Source organism: Bufo bufo, chromosome 11 (assembly GCF_905171765.1).
Source record: "Bufo bufo chromosome 11, aBufBuf1.1, whole genome shotgun sequence".
NCBI lineage: Eukaryota > Metazoa > Chordata > Amphibia > Anura > Bufonidae > Bufo > Bufo bufo.
In genome coordinates this window covers 89,850,187-89,874,735 of record NC_053399.1, presented here as the reverse complement: position 1 = coordinate 89,874,735, position 24,549 = coordinate 89,850,187, and the positions used below count along the sequence as shown (strand labels likewise).

Below are 24,549 nucleotides of genomic sequence, written 5' to 3'. Positions count from 1 at the left end.
TCTATCTATCTATCTATCTATCTATCTATCTATCTATCTCTTATCTATCTATCTATCTCATATCTATCTATCTATCTATCTCATATCTATCTATCTATCTATCTCATATCTATCTATCTATCTATCTATCTATTATCTATCTATCTCTTATCTATCTATCTATTATCTATCTATCTATTATCTATCTATCTCATATCTATCTATCTAATATCTATCTATCTATCTATCTATCTATCTATCTCATATCTATCTATCTATCTATCTATCTATCTATCTATCTATCTATCTATTATCTATCTATCTCATATCTATCTATCTCATATCTATCTATCTATTATCTATCTATCTCCTATCTATCTATCTATCTATCTATCTATCTATCTATCTATTATCTATCTATCTATCTATCTCATATCTATCTATCTATCTATCTATCTATCTCATATCTATCTATCTATCTATCTATCTCATATCTATCTATCTCATATCTATCTATCTATCTCATATCTATCTATCTATCTATCCCCCTCTCACTGGTCACTTTTATCCACACTCGCGGATTTAACCTCACTCAGCGATCATCCTTGTCCATTCATGGAAGCAGAAAGAAAGACGCTTTTTAACCAGTTCCTTGACAGTATTGTCATAATTGTTTTTCTTTCTCACTTTTTCTTCTGTACAAATGAACTATAAAAAGAAAGCTGGACTATATCGTCAGAGTAGGCTATATATTATTTAAAAAAGTACAAAAATATTTAAGAAATTATATATTATATGAAATTATGTATAATATATCTATAAAAATAGTTGTTTCTGCAGATCTTTTATATTTTTATTTGGTGTTTTATACAATCCTATCACAAGGCATACATAAAATCCCCGGCCTTCTGCAGCATCATGTAGATGTAGAGATACTGTGATATCTCTAGTGCGTAGAGGATATACGGTCGGGAATATTTCTTACTGGCTGAGACAGGGCAGCGCTCTATCTATTATACAGCAAAGATAAAGGGGGTCAGTCAGGAGCACGTCGCCGTGGCTAGAAACACAAATATTTATTTTTTATTTATTATACATTTGAATCAAAAAGGGGTTGGTTATTGGGGATAGGTTATGCTTTCAAGGGTTTGGGGTGCGCAGAGCATTTCTGAGGCTCCTAATTTCATTGCATTTCCTAGTTTTTTGCTAGTAATCGATGCAGTGTGTGAACCGGGGATCGATATCAGTCATTGTCCTATGTCTGTAATACACTGCTGAATATGTGGGTGCTATATAATCAACCAATAAAGAATAGAAATAGAACCCCCCCCCCCCCCCCCAAGTGTCCAGCCTATGTGAGAAGCAGCACTTCTATGGTTAGATTGACCATTATTGGGGTGCATTCTGCATTGTTGTGGTGCTATTACTAGGGTGCCTTGGACCTTTCTAGACCGGCCCTTAGCAGTTCTGGGGCCCAATTATCATTGGGGTGCACAGAGCCTTTCCAAGGGCTCCCTGTGGTTCACTGAGCATATAGGGGGTGCAGTAAAGATTTCAGGAGCCCTGTCATTATTATTAGGGTTCACTAAGCTTTTGTAGGACATGCCGAGGTGTTTTGGGGGTGCACAGAATATTTCCAAGGGTCTCAGTTTTTTTGCCCCAGGGTGCATGGAGCCTTTCCAAAGGTTTTTAGTTCATGCATATCATATGTTTATAACCAGTCATTTCAATAGCACATTATATGGTGCGTTGGCATTTTATATGATATTAATCTTAATCTTAACCCTTTTTTAAAGGGTTCACCAAAAATTTCCTTCCGAGGCTCTTAGATTATTGCCTTTCCAGAGCCTGGCGCTGCATATTATTTACTTCATATTTCAATGTATTATTATTATTCATTATAGTTTAGTATTTCTTTTTAGTTATTTATTTATCTTTATTTGTTACTTTTTATTTATATTGTGATATTTTTCTATTTATTTACATTTTATCGCCACATTTATTTTTTTTATCTACCTTTTATTTCAATTGTATTATTTGTATTCTCTAGTTATTGCATTTTAGGATTTTACGTGCTTATTAATCTGCATTTTTTTAAAATAGACGCTGAGTATTTTCGGAGCTTTTTTCTTTTAAAGGATGTGCCGAACCTCATCTTTAATTCTTGCAGCACTTGCTTGATGCCGTCTTTCAGCTTTGTTATAGCACCCTCCCTCCAGAATTCTTAGGTTCCTTATTATTTTTTCTTATTCTGCTTCCAATCCAACTGTTCATTTGTGAGAAAGCCCCCTAGCAGGTGAGCGAAGGAAACAAGGCAGCATGACACAGCCTCTGTCAGTAAACGAGTCCTCCCCCTCCACCCTCCATAGCCTTCCTACCCCTTCTTTCTGCGAGCCAATAACCGCACGAGGATCAAGCTCATCCCAGCACCCTGTGAAGTCATAGCACAGCCCCATGTCTGTCCTGATTAGGAGATCTCCATGGACACAGCGTAAATGGGACTTACTGTCAGAGTTCACTGCAGCAGAGGGCCATCCACACTGACTGGAGGCTCTGGAGGAGGGAAGGGGCTGGGTCTTACCAGGAGGCAAAATCTGTGTCACTTTTCAAACTTCTTTCAAGCTATTCATTAGCCTGGTGTGCACGCTGCAGCAGCATTGTCTTCAATGGGGGGGACAGTCAACATTTCTATATAAGTGACTAAGGCTGATCCATCCATACAGTCAGAACGAAGCAGATTGCACGTAAGTAGCCGCTTTCCTGCTCCATGTATTTTCTGATATTTGTGCAAGCGCAAAAAGGGGCAGACAAAAATTTCTAAAAAAATTATATTTTTGAAAAAATATGATAAATATGATAAAAGTGCTTTTGAATATGTAGATGCTATATCCTGTTGTTATATATATATATATATATATATATATATATATATATATTGAATGTAATTTTTTTTACTAAATCTTTTTGGGGTGATTTTTCTTTTTAAATTTTATTTTTCTTCTCTCCATTGTAGGTGGTAAGAAGACAACTTATCCTTGAAGGCAGCCCCCTACACAGATTGCTGTAGGCACACATGGACATTAGTGCTGCGAGTGCATGACTAATCTCTCCCTCCCTGGAAGGAGGATCTGAAAGCACACTCGGTCTTCCTGTTTTCTTGGAGGGATATCTGGACTCTGGACACGGCGTGGGGCAGCCTGGTTTTGTATCAGAGGAAATATATACCTATATATATATATATATATCTTCCTACAGTGACAAAGCAGCCTCTAGACGCCCCTTTCATCTTTCATTTGCCATTGGACTGAGCAAACTTTGCAGACTTTCACATTCGCCCTCCCAGCCTGTGTCGGTGCTGCTGATTGTGGAGCTGTGGATTTCAGCTTTTGATACAGTATTATGGCCATGGTGGTTAACCCTTGGCAGGAAGACATCCCAGGGGTGGCAGCCTCTCAGGTGAGCAATCCACCTGGGTTGTGCAATCAAGACCCTGGGGGCACACCTCAAACTCCGAGCACTCCTAAAGGAGTTGTCCCAGGTCAGGACCCCGTTCATTCAGGGGACAAAGGAGTTCCCAACGTGGACTGTATGGTGTGTGGGGACAAATCGAGTGGCAAGCACTATGGTCAGTTCACCTGTGAAGGGTGCAAGAGCTTCTTTAAGAGATCAGTAAGAAGGAACCTCACCTACACGTGTAGGGGCAACAGAGACTGTCCTATAGACCAGCATCATAGGAACCAGTGCCAATACTGCCGTTTAAAGAAGTGCCTGAAAGTTGGCATGAGAAGAGAAGGTGAGTCCTGGGCATGGGCTGGGTGGGGTTGTACTCATTTGAGGTTCTAGAGAACCTTGTAGAGGGTTCCTGTGTTTCCTACATTGGTTCATTGGCGGATTCATGTGCCACCTTGAATGTTTTTGGAAATTTATATTGTCTTTTTTAGTTTTTAGTAGCTTTGAGTCTTCTTATTAGGACGGAAGACCAAATAAGATGAGAATACCTAAAAATAATATATGAAAACATATAAACACACAAAATAACTAAAATAAATCTATACAAAAATATGAGTTCTGCATTATTTACCAGTACAACCACCCACCTATATTTTAGACAGAAGAAGGTAGAATACTTCCACTGTATTGATTAGTAAATTACATTAATATGGGGGGGAAATGTAAATGTTGGCTATCTTGTTGAATCATTTACATCATATAAGTCACCAGATATCAATTGTCAGAAAAAAAGAATTCAGATGTAGTTTGAACAAACGTGCGGAAATTGGATATAAAACGTGCATAGAGGCAAAAAATATCAACTATTAGGATCTGCTATAATAATAAAACATGATAATAATTATTTAGGTCTTTAATCTGCTGAAAATGAAAAAAAAAATTACTGAATACGCCGGGTAAAAGGTTTTAGAGTTTTTGCAAACCAAAGTTAGGGTACAAAAAAGGTAAACTTCAAGTATAGGCTCTGCTCTGTTATGGATGTGGACTGTCAGAACGTAAAGTGGTAGTTTATGTAAAAAAGAAAAAATCTCATAAGAGGAACAACCTGGTCTAGCAGCATTCCTATGTGGCTTATCAGGAGTGATGCATGCACACAGAGATAAGCACAAACACACACAAAGAGTCCTGTGTTGCATAATGTGGGCCTCATTAGCATACATTTATATTCTCGGTGTCGGCTATAAATCTGCGCCATAACCAGAAGAAATGAATTGTGATGGTTATGTCATGGAAAGAGTGTACCTGACCCATGGGAAATCTCAACTATCCCTGTCCATTTATTTCCCCTCATTATATCTCAGCAGAGATGTTCTCTCACCATTGGAATAATGTGGTAATATCTATGGACTGAGACAGAAGTATAGGGATTGTAAGTGTGTGTGTTGTGTATGGCGGACACAATGTCACTGAGGATGCTTTGGTTGGAAAGTGGATGACTACATAGAGAATGGATAAATGATGATAGAGCGATAAATAGATAAATAGATAGATATAGATAGATAGATATGAGATAGATAGATAGGAGATAGATATGAGATAGATAGATAGATATGAGATAGATAGATAGATAGATATGAGATAGATAGATAAGAGATAGATAGATAGATCGATATGAGATAGATAAGAGATAGATAGATCGATATGAGATAGATAAGAGATAGATAGATAGATAGATAAGAGATAGATAGATAGATATTAGATAGATAGATAAGAGATAGATAGATAGATATTAGATAGATAGATAAGAGATAGATAGATATTAGATAGATAGATAAGAGATAGATAGTTATTAGATAGATAGATAAGAGATAGATAGATAGATATTAGATAGATAGATAAGAGATAGATAGATAGATAGATATTAGATAGATAGATAGATAAGAGATAGATAGATATAAGATAGATAAATATGAGGGGTATCTATTACATACCAATTTATTTATGACACATAAATATAAACAAAAAAGATAGAAAATAGATAAATATGAGGTAGACAGATAAATACAAATTAGATCAATAGATATATGGACAAACAGACGGTCATAATAAAGATAAAAAGATATATAAGGGAAGATATATTGGTCATAAACAAATAAGAAATAGATAATAAATATTATTAGATAGCTAGAATATAGATACAGATAGATATATTACTAGATATTATTTAATAGATATGAGATAGATGCTGTAGAAAGATAGATAGATAGAAATAGATATTATTAGATAGATTATAGAATGATATGAGATCGACAGATAGCAAGGAAATTAATTAGATAGATAGATATTAGATAGATAAATAGATATGAGATAGGTAATATTACATAGATTATAGACTGATATGAGATGGACAGATAGCTGTGTAGGTAGATAGATGTAATAGTACACTATTTGCATTCTTAATGTAACAAGACGTCTTCCCAGCTTACTCACATTTGTTCTACAAATAGTCCAGTGTCTACTTGTCTGTGTTCAGACTGACAGCTGTTGCAGCTACTGAATTTCCATCAACATGGAGTAAATCAGCATTGTGCTTCAGGAGGCGCTGGAACTTATGAATAAGTCATGTGCACATCTAATGTAACATGTGTCCCATGTGATTCTACATGAGAAGCCTGATCTGTTATCTAAGAATCTCTCTCTCTGCCCCAGGCCCTGATTGGATCTCAGAAGATCTCATATCCTTACATATGACATTTAGCATAATAATAATAATAATAATAATAATAATAATAAAAAATAATCCTACATTTATTTTGTAAGAAGAACTATTCAGATGATGATCCTATTTCACCAGTCCTGTATGGTATTCTGTCACACAGATTTTTGACATAAATTGAGGCGAATCCAAAATCATATCTATGTATTCTTTATTCTGAAATCTTTATTGGAAAAGGCATGAGAAAAAAAAAAATAATAATAACATCCATAAGATTCAGAGAAACAGCGTATCATCCCTTGTAAATGATAGCACGCTCTTATAGGATAGGACATTTTATTTTAATTTTCAATTTTTTTTTAAATTATTATTATTATTCCACTTTGGTGATTATATTGGTGATCTTTTTTTAAAATGTACTTGTCCCATGACTATCCCCAATCGCACCTTGAATTTTGAAAATATAATACAGCAAGTAAAATTATTCAGGAACTTTTTGTCATCCGCTCCTAATAAATTTGTCGTACATCTTCTACAGGGCAAGTTTCATTAGTTTTATAATATGTAATGTTATTTTTATTTTTTTAACATTCAACGTGCCATATAGAATTTAAAAAGTTAACTTGTATTTTGGCCTCAGTTGTGTATTAAAAACCCTTAACTACGCAAAAACACACACAAAAAAAGTTTTGTTTCCTAGGTGCATTGTCTTAACTACAACTATTTTAGCCTTAGGGGAAAATTGTTAAATGTTTCTTAACAAAGTTTGCCCTTCACCTTTTGGTTTACAATATTATAAAAATAAAGAAGCAAAAAACACTAAAAATACCACCCGAATCAAGTAATATTTCACTAAATTTCCTCATACCTGTCAATATTCATGGTAATAAAAATTAATTAGTAATTGATGTACACAGTTTATTGCTTTTTTCATATTTCATTAAGAAATTTAGTGAAAAAATTTAAATGAATAATCCAAGGGGGACATAATCTTCACTTTATCCGAAAACTCCCCCCAATTTTTTTTTTCATCTAGTACAGTATTCATCTACATTGGTTATTTTTAGCTAAAAACAAACAAGGTCTTTCTGGAACGACCACCTACAGTTGAAAGTTGATAAAATAAAATAAATTCCCTGGGAAATTTGGCTTTTGTTTTTTTTTGTAAGATCTCCCATTGCTGCTGCCAAGACAGTACCTTAAAGTCTGTTCCAAACCAGCAGCTATTCAAATGCAAAGATAAAAGTGGGAGTGAGTTACTATTGGGAGCTTTCTCCTGTGATCCAACACAACCCATTGATGATGTGTTGACCGAATTCAGATTAAGCATCTGGTAGCATCTACAAACATCCACTAAACATTTCTGGTCATTGATGTCTCCGGTGTTACGCTGGGTCTGTAGGACACAGAATAAAAAAACTGTATCCAAGTTAAAATACTGTAGCGAAAAGAATTGCATAATGGACTTTATTAATTGAATTTCTTTTATAAAACAGGATACAAAATAGAACAAAATGGGTTAAAATTTTCAAAAATTCAACCTTCTCTGTGTTGAATTATTTTTTTAATTGGCATTTCTTTTAGTAAATAGTTTAAGCATTCCTAAAAGTTTGCTACATTATTATTATTTTCGGCTTTAGAAAAGGTTAATGATATCTGTTATGTGATCCTTGCTCAAAATCGCCTCCAGCCCACAAAGGGTTAACGAGTCCTGTCACCCGATCTTTACTCTAAACACCTTGCACAATGTTAGAAAGGTCAGCCCTTCACAGGACACTGGCATGTTGAGAAAGTATGTTGATTGATATGCTTTAAAAAAATAACAGGTATACTGTGTTTTTTTATTTTTTTATTTTTTTGCAGCTTTGTAAAAGTTTTGACAGTGTTGAAAGCCCCTGGTAAATTCTTTTCATCTCACAATGCAATGTTTACCAGAGGTGATAAAGTCTCTTCAGCTGAAAGTTTTAATTTTCGCGAGACGAGCTATGTTACATTTTGAAGGAAGGACAATGAACGGTGGGGAGATCAATCAACTTGAAAATTCTATGAATGACTGGTATAAATGACTCAACTTGATCTGTCAAGGAACAAAAAACGTGTGAAGTTATGTCCTAAATATAGAACTAGATTTGAAATGCTTAAAAAATGTATATAACACATAAAACACTTAGAATAAGGTACAAAATACAGTTGTTTTTTGAAGTTTTCAAAAATATTTTTAACTTTTTCTGTGTAGAAAATTACATATTGCACACACTTGAAAAGTAGGTAGATTAAAAAGTAAGAAGGTTTTTCTAATTGTATGTAGTATACAGGCTAACGTAATATCATATATTATTAGTATTTTTACTTGGGATTTTTAGGACTCCTTGGGTGGAGTCTTCTTCTTTTTAATGTGTCCACATGTTACCAGTACTCTTTTTTTTTTTAGGGAAAAAAATTCTCCAAAATGTTACTAGTACCTGAAATAACTTTACTGTATGTGTTAAATTGTGAGCACCACTGCAGAAGTGACGTAACTTTGTTAAACTGGCCATAGATTAGATTTTGATCAACCAGAATGTGGTTGATCAGTTGTCCACTGGGATTGTGAATACCACCAACAACACGCCAAAGTCAATTTTAGTTAATAAAAAACAGAGTGGGCTTGTGATTGGCAAATGATTGCCCTAAATATAGAACCGGGCATCAAATTTTTGAAGCTACCGAGTCTTTGAGGATAATTTTCAAATGATGGTCAGCCACAGTGGTTAGATAATTACAGATTATCTTATGTGCATTACCAGTTTTAAGCTATAAATAAAAAAAAAAGTCAACTATAAAAATACTAAAATTATGGATAGATTTACTGATGTACCTCAAAGTAGCTTTCTACCTATAAATCTCATTTAAAGTCCTCTCTAGCCCACCCACCTGTAATAGCAAGAAGCTTTTGGAATATGTCAACAGAAAAATGTAGCAGTAGATTTTCAGCATAAAACCCAACAATTGTTCGAAGCTTAACTCGGCTTCTTTCTAAAGAGCTTGTCAAAATGGCACAATAGAAACTACAGTACGTATCAAAATTCCTGAGCAGCGAGACATGAGGAAATTGCTCTCGTATAAAAACAACATCGTGGGGAAGACTTTTTTTTTTTCTATTTCGTTCTTGAAGATGATGTCTCAATTTAGTAGATAAAAGCCTTTAATGGCGATGATTATAATGTCATTGTTTAACATGTAGTTAAATTTAGATATGACAGCTCCAAACAATTTTAATAGTAGGGCCAGTGCCTATTTTCAGGACATCAATTTTATCTTATACAAAATAATATAAAAAAAATCCAAAAACTCAACCAAGGTCGATATCTTTAAAAATACCTCAACTATAGTTATATTCATTAAATTTTATTCCATCCTCTAGAGAAATGTATCATATACCTTTTGGACATATATATGGTTAAGGTCAATTAAACAATTATGTTGCGTTGGTTTGATTACAACTTATCATTCAGCAACGTAGTTAAACTGATCATGGAAAATTGAACCAAAATTGCAGCTCCAATATTAAAATTGACGTGTTGAGCTAAACCTTCATGGTCAGATGTCTTACCAGCACTTATGGTCAAGTTTTCGAAACCAAGTGCTTAGTGCTGATATACTCCATTGTGTGATATTGAATTCTTCTGATGATCTGGAGTACTCCATAGATTTGCAGACCCCACAAATAAAACAGTCCAGGAATGTATGGTCACAAGATGATTTGTGAAGACTCATGCTAGACAAGACTATGTTCATGAACAGTAGCTAAAAATCAGTAAAGTTGGTCACAGATATTAAGATGATCAGAAGTGTTCCACAGATTCCCATTCCCCACGAATAAAACCATCCAGGAATGTATGGTCACAAGAGGATTAGCAAAGACTCATGCTAGACGAGACTTTGTTCATGAACAGTAGATAAAATCGGTAAAGTTGGTCATAGATGTTAAAATGATAATTATACAAAAACTTTTTATAGTTCTTTGCTGACTAGTGTCCCAAAAGCAATTGAGAACAACCTCTGTGTCAATGGCAAGTTTAAGCTTTTGGACTGGATGCTCTTGCAACACCAGTCTCAAATAACCATCTGTCAAAATGACTTTGCAACATGTTGGAAAGCCATTTCCAGAGACATCTGCTAATTTAATCTGTTAAAAACAACTGTTTTCACTCTTGCAACTAACTTTACTGTCTGTAGACTTTTTCCTCTAATTTTATGGAAAAAAAATGTGTAGTTTCTACAGGCATACGTTGAACAAGAGAGCTTGTCTTCAGGTGGACTTTGTGTCAAATCAATATGAAAAGTACACATTAGTTTACGCAAGTTGATATTTACAGAGACATTTATGGGTCATAGCTATGAGTAGATAAGACTTCTGTTGCTTTCCCTCGGCTACTTTCACACTAGTGTTGTTAGAATCCGGCAGGCAGTTCCGTTGCCGGATCCGGCAAACCGTATGCAAAGGAATATCTTTTTTTCCAGATCCGGTGATATGCCGGATCCGTATCATCCGGTATTTAAATTTTTTCAAAGATCAAAAGTTAAACTAGCTCCTCCTATATGCAGGCGCAGACCGGAAAACCGGATCCGGCGACGTGGAAGTTTCCAGAACACTTGGTACCAGATCTGCCATTAATACATCTCTATGGAAATTAATGCCGGATCCGGCAAGTGCAGTATTGTTCCGGGATTTTGTCTGGAAAAAATACCGGGATTTTGTCTAGTCTAATACTGTCCAAGGGACGGAACGAAAGACATCCTGATGCATAATGAACAGATTGCTTTCCATTCAGAATGCATTAGGACAAAACTGATGCGTTTTTTTCCGGTATTGAGACTCTTTACCGGATTCTAATACCGGAAAAAAATAACGCTAGTGTGAAAGTAGCCTTATAAGTACTTAGGTTGGAGATAAACAGTAACTACTGCCACAGAATGTTTCTTAGCAGTTCGCATTGTGGCTCATTGGTCACCAAGTCATGGCCACCTAATAAGGCAATAACATGGCTGCCCCCAAAAGTTGCTGTTGACTACTCTCATCTGCTCTAGGTGGACCTAGTCTAGTTTAGTTTGTGTATCTATCATGTGGGAACTTTTCTTCAGTCAGATGCTGGTAACTCACAGGGAAATTGACTACTAAACTCTGTGGTTTTGGTTGAAGGCCATGTTGACATAGCGGGAACCTTAAGGACTTATAAGCTGATGAAGTGTTCACAGGAGGTAGGTCTTGACATGACCTTACCTCGATAAAACCAGTCTAATCTCATGAGAATCCAAGTTTCCCATATCAACTCTTGTTTTACAATGCAAAAATAGAACTCGTATGGCTTCAATGTCATCAATTATGGTCCAGACTTTTTCTGGATATGGTGGGTCTATCCCATGGGAAAAAATACTGCTTACGCAACAAAGCATTCATAAGAATAGGCTTACATGTAATGGTTTAATGGGGGGGGGAAATCCACGATTTAAAAGCAATCAAAAACATAGGAGATTTGATGATCTTCTACTGATGTTTCCTTCTGCAGTTAATTCCCTCGTACCAAAGTATAGCAGATAATAGGTTAAACCATTAAACCATTTGCCAACATCTCATCAACTCAGTGAGTGTTTAATATATTCAGGTCACCTAACCTTTGCAGAAAATTACCATTTTATATAAGAGGAAGGGCCTAATTTGCACTGAAAATAAGCTTCCAGAGAGATGCAACCTGGTGGTTATATACTGAGGGTGACACGAGTGATTATTACTACCATTATCCACACAATACAGACATATTATGCTGCATTATACAGATGATTCAGTTGTTCCTGTCACACAGGAGCTTACAATCTAATTCCCCTGTCAAAGAAACAAGCACCTAGAGATTCTAAGGACAATACTAAAGCAACTCCCATAATCCTCCATCAGTGGGGTTTGCTCATTTTCGAATTACCAAAGATTCTGGTAATCCGGTAGCTAGGCTTTTCTTAACTGAGGGAACGGTTCAGTACACTGCCAAAGGTAGGCTTGTGGCATGTAGGTGGCCCCTGGCAGCTAGCACCTGGGGCATGTTCTCCATAGCCCGCTCCTAGCTACAGAATGAGACCAACATGAAAATGGAAAGATTTTCTTTTAATTTTCTTTAGTACATGTGAAGAAATATATAGACGTAACAAAAACATTTTCCAGATACAGCGCCACTCTATGGGCTGCGACTGGTACTGAAGTTCAGCCATGCGAATCTTAGCCCATAAAGGGGTACTGCGTCTGGGTAAAAATGTCCACTCCATTCTGATCTCATACAACCCCTTTAATTTTTCCTGCAGTGAGTAAGAATCTTCCTTACTCTGTGGCCCTTTAACCCCTTCAAGACCGGGCCATTTTCTTATTTCTTTTCATTTTCGTCAGTTTTTGACTCCCAGCCTTTCCTTTTTTAAACCTCCATTCACATAGCCTCATGAGGGCTTGTTTTTTGCGGGAAAGTTGTACTTTCTAATGCCACCATTTACAGTTGCATACAATGCGGTGGGAAGCGTTCAAAAAAATTCCAAAGGGGGAAATTATAAAAAAAAAACACAACTCCGACACATTTTTTTTTTATAGATTTTGTCATTACAGCATATCCTATGCTGTAAAACTGACCTGTGACTTTCATTCTTTGGGTCAGTACGATTATAACAATACCACACATGTATAGTTTTTCTTGCATTTTAATACTGAAAAAAATAAACTAATATTTTTTAACCCCCATAACTTTTTTATTTTTATGTGTACGGAGCTCAATTTTTGCAAGGCAATTAGTACTTTCAATTGATACCATTTTGAGGTATGTTTGACTTTTTGAACTATTTTTATTAGATTTTTTTGTGGGAGGTGAAGCGACCAAAAACAGCAAATTCTACATTTTGACTTTTTCCTTCCGTTTCACGGTATGGGATAAATATTTTAGGACATGGTGATGCCCTTGCTGTTTATTTTTTTAATTGTTTATGTATTTATTATTTTGGGGAAAGTTGGGTAATTTTTATTTTTTATTTTTCACAGCTCCTTCGGAGTACAGAGGCTGCCACACACACCATCCTGCTCCCCCAGTCCTCACTAGGGGAAGTCGGAGCATGGCAAGGAACGCGCGCTCCAGGTTTTTGACCACCCCCAGATGCTGTGGTCACATTTGACCACAGAATTTGAGGGGTTAAATGTATGCGATCAACGTTATCGTTGATCGCATACATTAGTCCCGGGTGCCTACTGATTACTACAGCAGGCGCAAGCGGGTGCCATTTTTAAATACCCGTCTGCAGACGTAGATTTACGTGAGGTGGTTGGAAGGAGTTAAAGGGGGTCTCCAAGATCGGAAATCCCTTTGATAAGTACAAACTGGGTGCAAGGGTTAGAAAAAAAGATTCGCCTATCACCAGTACTCCGACTACAGTGCCAAGGTCCTTTCTCCGCCGCTTCCAGTCCTTCCTAGACTGAACATGTGACATACCCGCAGCGCTGCCGGACAATCTGTGGCCTCAGTGTTGGCAAACTGCTGAGCCCGCCTATTGGCTGGTAACGGGGACATGACATGTGCGTAGACGGCACATCACAATGTCAAACCAGTGGTGACCATAAGTGGAGAAGATGGAAGCTGGAACTGGTGTAGTCATTTTTTAATCTAAATTTCAAAAAAGCTGGAATCGGGGTGCCAGTGATAGATGAGTCCATTTTTTTTAACCTTTCCACCCAGCCTACGCATATCAGAACGGGTTCCCGGTCTCATGGAACCCCTTTAAGGCCGTAGCCTTCAACTACCATTGCCTACCTATTACCTAACATGTATAAGACCTGAAATGATCTAGCCATAAAGAAGCAACGTATTCAGGTGAAGAAAGCAAATTATTGAGAATGGTGGTGGGACAATTTAGCAGATCGCTAAAACATGGCTGACTCCACCGATGTTCTGCATGTACAAACAATACAGATGGCTCCAAAACCTACATTTTCTACATAACACGAGAGGAGGGGGAAGGGGTGTCATAGCATCAAGACAAAAAAAACAAAAAACGTGCGTTGCCTTTCAATTGAACACTGGGCTGTAAACTGAATGGGTTAATTACCATTAATTTCACGGTGACCTGGGTGATTTCTCTTCAAGTACCCTCTCCTGTTATGACATGTTGTAGAATTATGATCAATTCTCCTCTGTAATTAAATGGTCCAGCAGATGTGGCTACTGCACTTAAAACCAAGTGGCCATTATTCTAATGGTTTAACCCGGCACTATAAACGGCGCAACTTTTTTTTTTCACAAGGCAAAAAGAGGATCCTAATCTCAGAGGAGAAAGCAATAGATCCTTAGTATATTGGCTTCTCATGGACAAGGAATTGTTCCCTCTCTTGGGCAAGTGACTGAACCAGAGACAGTTCTATCTGATGGTGGCCTATGTGGAACAGACCAGTTACGCAAAAAGAGTAAAATGACTGATACATTTCAGGATCCTCAAGGCCAAATTGACATGGGCTTAAAGGGGTTCTCTGGGATTATGAATTCACTAATATCTGATTGGCGGGGGTCAAAATACTGGCACCCCCACCGATCAGCTTTATGAAGTGACCATGGCGCTCTGTGAGCCATGTGGCGTCACATTCATTGGTCACATGACCTAGGCGCAGCTCAGTCCCATTCAAATGAATGGGGCTGAGCTGCAATACCAAGCACAACCGCTATCCAATGGATGGCGCTATTCTAGGTAAACTGTGAGGAGACTGCGGTGCTCAGCATGGCTCCGGTGAGCACCATGGAATCCTAAAACAGCTGATCGGCGGGGTACTGGGGGGTAAGACCCCTGCCAATCTCATATGAAGATGCCATCCAGTCCTCCATTACCACAGCACCGTCGGCCGTGAACAAGGTCCAGGATGGGCCGAAACGTTGACCACTTTGCAGAAAACTAATTTGCATTCATCAATCCGAGTGCTGTGATTTTTTCATTAGTACCCCATCACTGACCACCTGGCCTCATACTAGTGTGGAGTGCCAACCAATTTTTTCAATCTCATATTGATGACCTATCCTGAAGATACGCAATCGATATGAAACTCTCAGAGAAAGGGGCAAGGAACTTTAGCAAATATTATTAAGGCAATGACATGGGGCAAGCACAGAAAAGGGGCAAGGAAGTTTAGCAGTACTTATGTTGGGCCTTTTTTTTTTATGTCTACCTGCTGTAGTAATCAGATTTTTCTTAAAAACTCATCAAAAAGTGAGTTGTTGTTTTTTAGAAATACTTCCTTCTCATCTCGTTAGGTAATAATATCTGTTTTTGTCACCCCTCCTATCATTTTTTTTTCTTTTTTTAATATCTTGATGCTGTGCTTTTTACACACTTTTTTGTAGCTTATGTTTAATACCTTAAACATTAATCACCATGGCAAAAAAAGCATAACTATCGTGAACTCGGGTTTTTGACATGAAACGGCAAATTGCTCCTTCCTTATCATTGTAACCTCAGAATAATGAACGGTGTAAATATGTATATATATAATTTCAAAATCGACATATTATTTTTTTTTTAACGTAACTTTTTTTTTTATTACCGGTAATTTTTATCTTCAGGAAATCTATATACTCGTATATGCCGATAATATCACAAGTTAGCTTATCTCATGGGCTGAAGTGTACAGAAACTGCATTAAACCAGTCGAGTGGGTACAAAATATTATTTTTATTTTTAGCAATTTTTTTATAAGATATACAGATACCCTTTATGCTCGATTCATGCTATTTTGGGATTTTATTTTTGTGTATTTCTAAGAAATTTAATGCATGTATGAAGTTATACCGTATGTTATAATTATTTTTTTTATTGTAACATGATGATGATTATTATTATAATATATAATATTATTTAATTTGTTTTATAAGTGATGTGACTCCCCCTAGTGGTTTTAAAGAGCACTCTTACTCTAAAATAAAATAAAAATTACAGTAAATATTAAAAGTCCTTGAGACATCTTCAGGGTGCTGTCACAAATGCATTTCTTGGGGAAGTGTATTTTTGGCTTGTAAGATACACCATTAAATTTATGCATTTTTACCAGGATTTTTGGAGGTGGCGTTTATTCAGTCACACTTTTTTTTAGGGCTTTTTTTCCTATAGAAGTCAATAGGAAAATGACTGGAAAAAAACCACACACTACATGCAGAGCATGTTGCGATACAAAAACAGCAGGGGAACAAAAATCTCCAGGAAACACTCTTAAAACAGCGCTGTAAAAATTCAGTGTAAATCAGTGTAGGCAAGAGGTCTTATAATTTTCTAATCGCCAACATAAAGATGGCTACAAAATGACAAAAAATTATTATTATTTTTATATCTTTGAGGGAAGCAAATCATTTCCTTTCACAGTATTTTATGGCTTTTATACGTCATGTGAAGAGTTGCTATTTCAGGCCTATAGCAAAGAACTTACTGAAAACTTCAGGGTTTATAGGCTGTGTTATGAAATGTGCCCTTTCTGTGCCCTAGTGGGATTTAGCTTGGGTGATTTAAACATGTGAATTTAATACAAAGCCACATAGGTTTATGGATTACGGTCACAATGATTATTCCAGAATTTGTAGAATGTGAAACTTTTTGTTCCTTTTCTCTATAGTTTAGTAAGCTTCAAAAATGTATTGATCTATCTCTCAGAAGTTGAATAGTGATGCGCACCTTGTTTTCTCTTTGTAGCAGTCCAGCGTGGGAGAATGTCGCACCCCCAGACCAGCCCTGGCCAGTATGCTCTAAACAACGTTGATCCCTATAATGGTCATTCTTACTTAACGGGATTCATCTCCTTGCTCCTCCGAGCAGAACCCTACCCAACTTCTCGATATGGTGCCCAGTGCCTACAGCCCAACAACATCATGGGAATCGAGAACATCTGTGAACTGGCTGCCCGTTTGCTTTTCAGTGCCATCGAGTGGGCTAAGAACATTCCCTTCTTCCCTGACTTCCAGCTTTCAGATCAAGTCTCACTCCTTCGCATGACATGGAGCGAGCTTTTCGTCCTCAACGCTGCTCAGTGTTCCATGCCTCTCCATGTGGCACCGTTGCTAGCGGCAGCTGGCCTCCATGCCTCTCCCATGTCTGCTGACCGAGTGGTGGCTTTCATGGACCATATCCGGGTCTTTCAAGAACAGGTAGAAAAGTTGAAGGCACTTCATATTGACTCTGCCGAGTACTCCTGCTTGAAAGCTGTGGCGTTGTTTACACCTGGTAAGTCAATTTTATTGTAAAAATCTTCTCTTCTCCAAGTCATGCTTACAGGACCTTGAGAAGATCTTTGTTGCTGTTTGGAAGGTTCACACAAAAGAGAACTTCTTCAGATCCTTCATAGTATTGTCTTATTCTAACTATCAAAATGACCCTGTAAGATCATAGACATTTTGTAGACACCTTAAGGTTGACTCTACATTGCACTTGAGCCCTAGTTTTAATGTAAAATACAACAGGAAACGCTCCCATTTATGGTCAAACTTATACAAAGTCCTCCATTCACCTGACGGAGGCCTACAGAGTGTCCCTTTGGCAACGTATGCTACTGTATTCCTATAGTGGCCGTCCATTTGAGGTGTGGAAAGTTAAAATGCAGTGTAACCCTACAGAGAAAAAGTGTGTAACCCCTACATATATTAAGGACATGTCAATTTGATAAATTTATAGATCAGTTGATTGATGGGGATCATTGGGATCCCAGGTGGTTGACCCCCCATATCAAATTGATAATGATCCTTCATTATGTCACACTGAATATGAAGATGTAATGATTGCAGGTAGTGTTTGGTAGAACCAATTATCCTCCCTTTAACTGAAAATTGTTGCATATTTGTCACAAAATCAATTCCATAATTTTTGTTAAATATAGATCTTTTAAAAATCTGAAAATATTTTTTTACATCTGTGAATCTATATATTAAAGTTTTTCTACACCTACGTAATTTATCAAATAATATATCCTACAACCATGGGTGCAAAAAAATGGACCTCATTGAGTTGTCCCTTTTTAACTATCGGTACAAGTTAAAGAGGTTTTCCAAGATCTTTTTTAAAAAAGTGCCAGAGAGAAGGGGCCTCTATAACATTTTAGAAAAACCACACCTTTAAATGTTCTCTCGCACCACGGCTCCAGTTCCAGCTACTCCAATCTCCTCTGGACCTGCAGAGGTCACATGCCTTCATTATTTACATGACCGTAGCAGCCAATCACTGTTCTCAGTGGTCAAGTGCCATTCACGCATATGTCACCACGTCAGTGATTGGCTGCAGTGGTCAGCAGAATGATGAATGGCAGGTGACTACTGCAGGACCAGAGGAGTCCAAAGTGGCAGAGTGGGACATTTTAAAGGTGAGTGTGGGTTTTTTCTCGAAGTCATACAGCCCCCTGCTCTCGGGCACTTTAAAAAAAACAACTTGTAAAACACCTGTAAGAAAAGTTAGCAAAGGTCTGTGAGCTTTCATCAGACCAACTCAACGTAGTGCAATTGACGGTATCTGCCATCTACGAACATGTGTGACCTTTTTACAATATATGAGCTAACAGGTTCTTAAAACTGAGCTGACCCTGGTATGTCTGGGAGTCTGATCGCAATGCATGATAGGAGGCAAGTGAGCAGTTGGTGACAACTATGATGGTGGAGAAGGCCTGTATGACGTTTTACTTGTTAAGACCTTTCAAACCCTAGAACAAATATTGTGCTTCATATTTATTGGACCCAATAAATTACCACCAGATAAAAATATATATAGGTAGCAATACGTGGAATCTGGGGCATGTTCCTTGAAGGCTCTCAGGAACCTCAAATGTTCTGTGTTATGAAGGGTGTCAATGTGAGCTCAAGTCTCCTGTGTGATGTTGAAGACATAAATGTCAGGACCTGAAGCTGAACCACAGGGGTAACAATCAGTACGGATGATTTATTGTACGCAGGAGGCTGCTGGCAGAGAGGGGGACCTGCCAGGTCAGACGTATAATGTCAGAAGCACTTTAGAGACATTTCAAGTTGACCTTCAAAGCTTCCAGTGATCATGGAGACGCTCGGTCTTGACGGGTGTCCCTGCTAAATCAGCCGTGCCCACCTGTTACCCTTGCACAAGTGCTGACGACTAGCCTGAATACTAACCATTGCCGAAATAGCTCAGCCTTCCACCATTTTTTGTTAACCCTTCCTCAACCAATCAAGCCCCACACATTTTTATATTTTGTTTTTGCATCCTGTTTAACCAGCTGACTTTTTAAAGATTCTAGTCATATGAACAATCATATTTATCTTCCTTCTCTCACCATAATTCCCAAACAATCACAGTTTTACAGAAATTGTTGAAAATGTTGTCTTACAGGAAATCTTACCCCATAGTTACACCCATGGATGAATCAAGGTTGATCTTCTCAGTTGGACCTCACATATGATTTGATCATTTGTTTGGTTTCCAAAAATATAGGGGAATTTTTTCCCCCCCTGAAACCTAAATGAATATTACAGAGATTATTGTGGAAAATTATTATCACTACTAGATAAATTCCTGGAGATGTTAGCTCAGGCCCTAGAACAAAACAAGGATAAATGGACATTCATATTTGACTTCCTAATCCATGAGAAAATTGCAGAGTCAACAGCTGTCTACTCTAACTAAACCATAAGGTTGTCCATACATTTTAGAGAGCAGTCGGCCAAATGCTTGTTTGGCAGCTATCTCTTTCGACGCCTCCTTTGTACACTTGGATCAGCTCGACGTGCAAGTTTCCTAAATGTCACACACCTCTGGTGGCAGCTTAAATCAACGAGAACCAAGGGATCAAGCATGTTGAAATGCAACTGTCCATTCCTTATCTCTTCCAACATCTTCCAAGAGTGGAATGTCAGAAGGCCCCAAACACATTAGGTGATTGTTCAGTCCTTCTAAAATCAATTGTAAAAGGCAGTGGATGTGGATCCACTGTGCAACCCAACTGGTTTGACACTGGGCTAGTCCTGAGGGTGTTATCCTGGTGGTCCCTCAGTTTTCATCCTTTAACCTTTATACAGGGATCTGGCCTAACGGCAGAGGAGCCATTGGGCTGCTACTCCTTAGTCCTGGAATAGTTGGCTGCAGACCCACAGTCATCAGAGACCCCGATGAGTGGCACTGGAGAACAGGCAATACACCTAGTCAGGAAACAGGCAGAGGTCCGGGCTGGCAGAGTTTGTACAAACCTATGAAACAATCTAAAGGGCAGACGGCAGAGGATCAATACGGTCAACAGGTCGTGGCAGGTGGTTCAGGATCCAGGAGACAGGCAGCGGTTGGTACACAGACACACACATGAAATATATAGCACTTTTAAACACTCTAGCTTGCTACAAGAGGACCTAATGCTAAACCTACAGAGACCTAATCGCACAGGCAAGGACCTAACAGCTACTTTTGACTTACTATTTTATGCCATACATCTTAGAAAACTTTTTGAAAAGCATACTTACTGTGGGACAATGGTGATGGTCAACCAGTAGATTTTAAGACTGCAATAGTAGTCTAGAGGAGATTAAGAAATGAAGAGTTCAATGATCAGACCATATGCTATCATCCAGACTCTTGTGTTAAAAGATTCTAGGGACTAGTAGTCTTAAAATGGTCATACACGTATGTCAGTGGGATTGACCAGCCATCTAATGTGTATGGGGTCTTCTCATCCCTCCCACCTCTCTTAGGCCCCTTTCACACGGGCGAGATTTCCGCACGGGTGCATTGCACCCGCACTGAATCCGGACCCATTCATTTCTATGGGGCTGTGCACATGAGCGGTGATTTTCACGCATCACTTGTGCGTTGCGTGAAAATCGCAGCATGCTCCTCTTTGTGCGTTTTTCACGTAACGCAGGCCCCATAGAAATGAATGGGGTTGTGTGAAAATCGCAAGCATCCGCAAGCAAGTGCGGATGCGGTGCGATTTTCACGCACGGTTGCTAGGAGACAATCAGGATGGGGACCCGATCATTATTATTTTCCCTTATAACATGGTTATAAGGGAAAATAATAGCATTCTGAATACAGAATGCATAGTACAATAGGGCTGGTGATGGATCATGTGACGGACCATGTGATGAGCGTAGTGATGTCATCAAAGGTCCTATTCCTCACAAAAGAAGACAGAAGAGATGCCGGCTGCGCGAACAAGTGGATAAGGGTGAGTTAAATTATTTTATTAATTTTTTTAACCCCTCCAGCCCTATTGTACTATGCATTCTGTATTCAGAATGCTATTATTTTCTATTATAACCATGTTATAAGGGAAAATAATACAATCTACACAACCTTGAACCCAAACCTGAACTTCTGTGAAGAAGTTCGGGTCTGGGTGCCACATTCAGTTTTTTATCACGCACGTGCAAAACGCATTGCACCCGCGCGATAAAAACTGAACAACGGAACGAAATCACAGTCAAAACTGACTGCAATTGCGTACCTACTCGCGCGGGTTTGCCGCAATGCACCGGGAGGCATCCGGACCTAATCCGGACACGCTCGTCTGCAAGGGGCCTTAGAGAACAGAATAGTTGGGCTGTTGTGCCCATACACATTTTTGGGTGACCAAATTTAAGATAATTCTATCTCTTGGATGTTGTGTTGAAAGATCCCATGGATTGGTCTTATATTGGCCATAAACATTAAATGCATGTCAGTGGAATTGGCTGACTATCTAATGTGTATGGGGGTTCTCCAACTGTGCCATCCCTCTCAGAAGAGAGAATGGTTGGGCAGCTGGATTTCAACATGCCCAGTCTTTTTGTGACCAGATCTTGTGCGACTATATATAAATTTGGGTTGCCAAATTGAAGACAACCCTGACTCTTGGCCCATGTGTTGAAAGGTTCTAGGGATTAGTCTTACGCATTAGATGTTGGTCAGTGGGATTGGCTGACTATCTAATGTGTATGGGGGCTTCCAATCTCTTCCATCTCTTTCAGGGGTGAGAATGGTTGGGTAGTTGTATTTCAACACGCCAAATCTTTTTTGTTCTTGGTGAAATACATTGCCTGCCAGGTGTCTGCAGTGGCTTTCGTCCTTTTACCATTTACAAAACATACATGCTCAGCCAAGTTGGGAGTATGGGAGGAACAGGAGAGATAGCTGTCGACAAACAAACATTTCCAGACACAGTTCTCACATGTGTCTGGAGATCTGTGGTCATATTTGTAGGCATAAGATGGAGAAGGGAGAAATAGATGGTCCTGGGACCTCCATCACCAATTTATTTGGAGGGAGGGAAGGGGGACAAATAAGTCGGCCAAAAAGAATTCAAGGTTGACATTTTAAGACTCTAAAACCATGAAAAGCTTTCTGTGGAACATAAAAGTAGTCTTCTCTTTGGATGAAGGTCCTCCATCTGTGTGGAGCTGAAGGGTTGGTCCTCATTCACTGCCCACTCCAACCCTGCTAACAAAACATTTGGAACCTATGTGCAAACCTCCCATTTTACACATAGGGACGGGTGATGAAGTCAGTGGTTGAACTCCTTCTAAGTGTTATCTCTCAATCAACGCCAATAAGTGTGCAAACTTAATTGCAGGCTACAGCCCTGATGTCTGTCAATGCGGCCAGGTCCATGTGTGGTTTCTTAAGACATTAATGAGGTCAAGAGTCAATTAATAAACATATGTGACGCACATAATCCTACCATACATTGAACACACACGCAAGTGTATATTGCATTCCTTCCCACAAAAGCTGGCTACCGCTGTAATCTCTATCTGTGCAGACTATGTCAACCGAGCTGTAAAATACCACATAGGACATTGACTTTGCAGTGCCATTGTTGCTAATGTTTCTGTTAAAGGCAAATGCGGCCATCTGCAGATTAGTCTGTGATTCCAGCATCAGCAAATCATTAACCAGAACACATGCTACTCAAGGCTGAGCTTGGAGATACAGTAAATATTAATCAATATCTATCGATCAATTTAATAATGGTGGGGATCCTGGAGTCCACAAAGTGAAATGAACACATTGTCCTCTGTATTAGACCATTGAAATTGTTTTCCCACTGCATTTTTGTTACAAAAATTTTGAACCCTTTGAATAATGCCCTAGTTAGTGGCCATACTGACCAGGTCCGAGGTATAATAATTATTGGATTTTACATGTGCCTGTTCTATGTTGATATATTTTTGTGCCATTAGATACTGGTGGTGAAAATCGTAATGATATCTAACTCATGTCCTATTGTTTCGTAGATGCGGTGGGACTATCCGATATTGGTCATGTGGAAAGTATTCAGGAGAAATCCCAATGTGCCCTAGAAGAGTATGTCCGAAACCAGTACCCAACCCAACCAACCCGGTTTGGTCGTCTGCTACTCCGTCTGCCATCATTGCGCATTGTCTCAGCACCAGTTATAGAACAACTCTTCTTTGTGCGTCTAGTTGGAAAAACACCCATTGAGACTTTAATCCGAGACATGCTCTTGTCTGGGTCCAGCTTCAATTGGCCTTACATGCCTATGCAGTAAAGAGGGTCTCCCGAAACCCTTGGACTTCTAATGCCCAATAAACCAGCTTACTTTCCACCATCCACTTTGGCCAGGAATTCCAGAAGACCTTGGAGGCAAAAAATGGGTTGGGTCAACAAAACTGACCGGACAGTAGGACAAACATTTTGCTATTTCTGAAGGATTATGGCTTTTAACTATGTTTTAGTTTTTACTGAAAATTGAATGGCGTGATTGGTCGGGTTCACGCATATAAACAAAATTCGAGAAACGAGTCATGTTCCTCAAGATGTTCAAAGTGTCAGTTTAAACCTGAATAGTCCATAAGACTTCATGAAAACCCAACGGTTCCATTCAGTCCATATTAATTGTGCTAAATATTTGCAGCCATTAGTTGGCCTGGTCCAGGAAGTGTTCTGCCAAGAGGATGTGCACTTTTTTCCCCAGGAGTATGCAGACTTTTTGAAAACCTTAAATGTTTTACATGGTGAGAATTCATACACGTATAGACCTTATTGAAATTTTACAAAAGACTATATAAGAATTGACACTTGTAAGATGTCAAAGACTGGCTAGCACTGCAATCCACAACATAAAGCACTGAAGAAGACTTGCCCACTTCATCCCCGTTAGAGGCGTTGAACAAAAGACTATTTATAAAAGGAAAGATGGGGACTGCCTGCTTTTTTCAATAAATGTATGTGTATATTTCCCTCCTCATCCCTCTATTCCCTTTTGCTTTTTCCTTATATAACTGTTTGTAAGATATTTTTGGTGTGTGAATTGTGGTATTTTTTGGTAACCTGGCGGCAAAATCTTGTTTATTTTGCTGGTTGATCTGGCTAATTATTAAATACAACATCAGTTATTAATGTGGATTATTTGTCTTATTTTTGTATTATTTCAG

General features: G+C 38.3%; 1 protein-coding gene across 2 annotated transcripts; it reads left to right on the top strand.

Annotated features, from left to right (window-relative positions):
• The first annotated feature begins 2,496 nt into the window (after positions 1-2,496).
• LOC120982123 (nuclear receptor subfamily 2 group F member 5-like) lies at positions 2,497-24,508 on the top strand. 2 transcript variants are annotated; one of them, XM_040412075.1, is made up of 4 exons: positions 2,497-2,723; positions 2,993-3,772; positions 16,871-17,395; positions 23,389-24,508. In XM_040412075.1, the coding sequence occupies exons 2-4, from the start codon at positions 3,379-3,381 to the stop codon at positions 23,661-23,663; spliced, it is 1,194 nt and encodes a 397-aa protein (XP_040268009.1). In that variant the 5' UTR covers positions 2,497-2,723; positions 2,993-3,378; the 3' UTR covers positions 23,664-24,508. The 2 variants fall into 2 exon arrangements, with proteins under 2 accessions (XP_040268009.1, XP_040268008.1); XM_040412074.1 differs by having other exon boundaries at positions 2,499-2,723; positions 16,868-17,395.
• The last annotated feature ends 41 nt before the right edge of the window (positions 24,509-24,549 follow it).

Coding starts and splice junctions, on each gene's coding strand:
- LOC120982123 (XM_040412074.1), top strand. CDS start 3,379: ATGGCCATGGTGGTTAACCCTTGGCAGGAAGACATCCCAGGGGTGGCA. Junction 3,773..16,867: donor AGTTGGCATGAGAAGAGAAG/GTGAGTCCTGGG, acceptor TTCTCTTTGTAG/CAGTCCAGCGTGGGAGAATG. Junction 17,396..23,388: donor TGTGGCGTTGTTTACACCTG/GTAAGTCAATTT, acceptor ATTGTTTCGTAG/ATGCGGTGGGACTATCCGAT.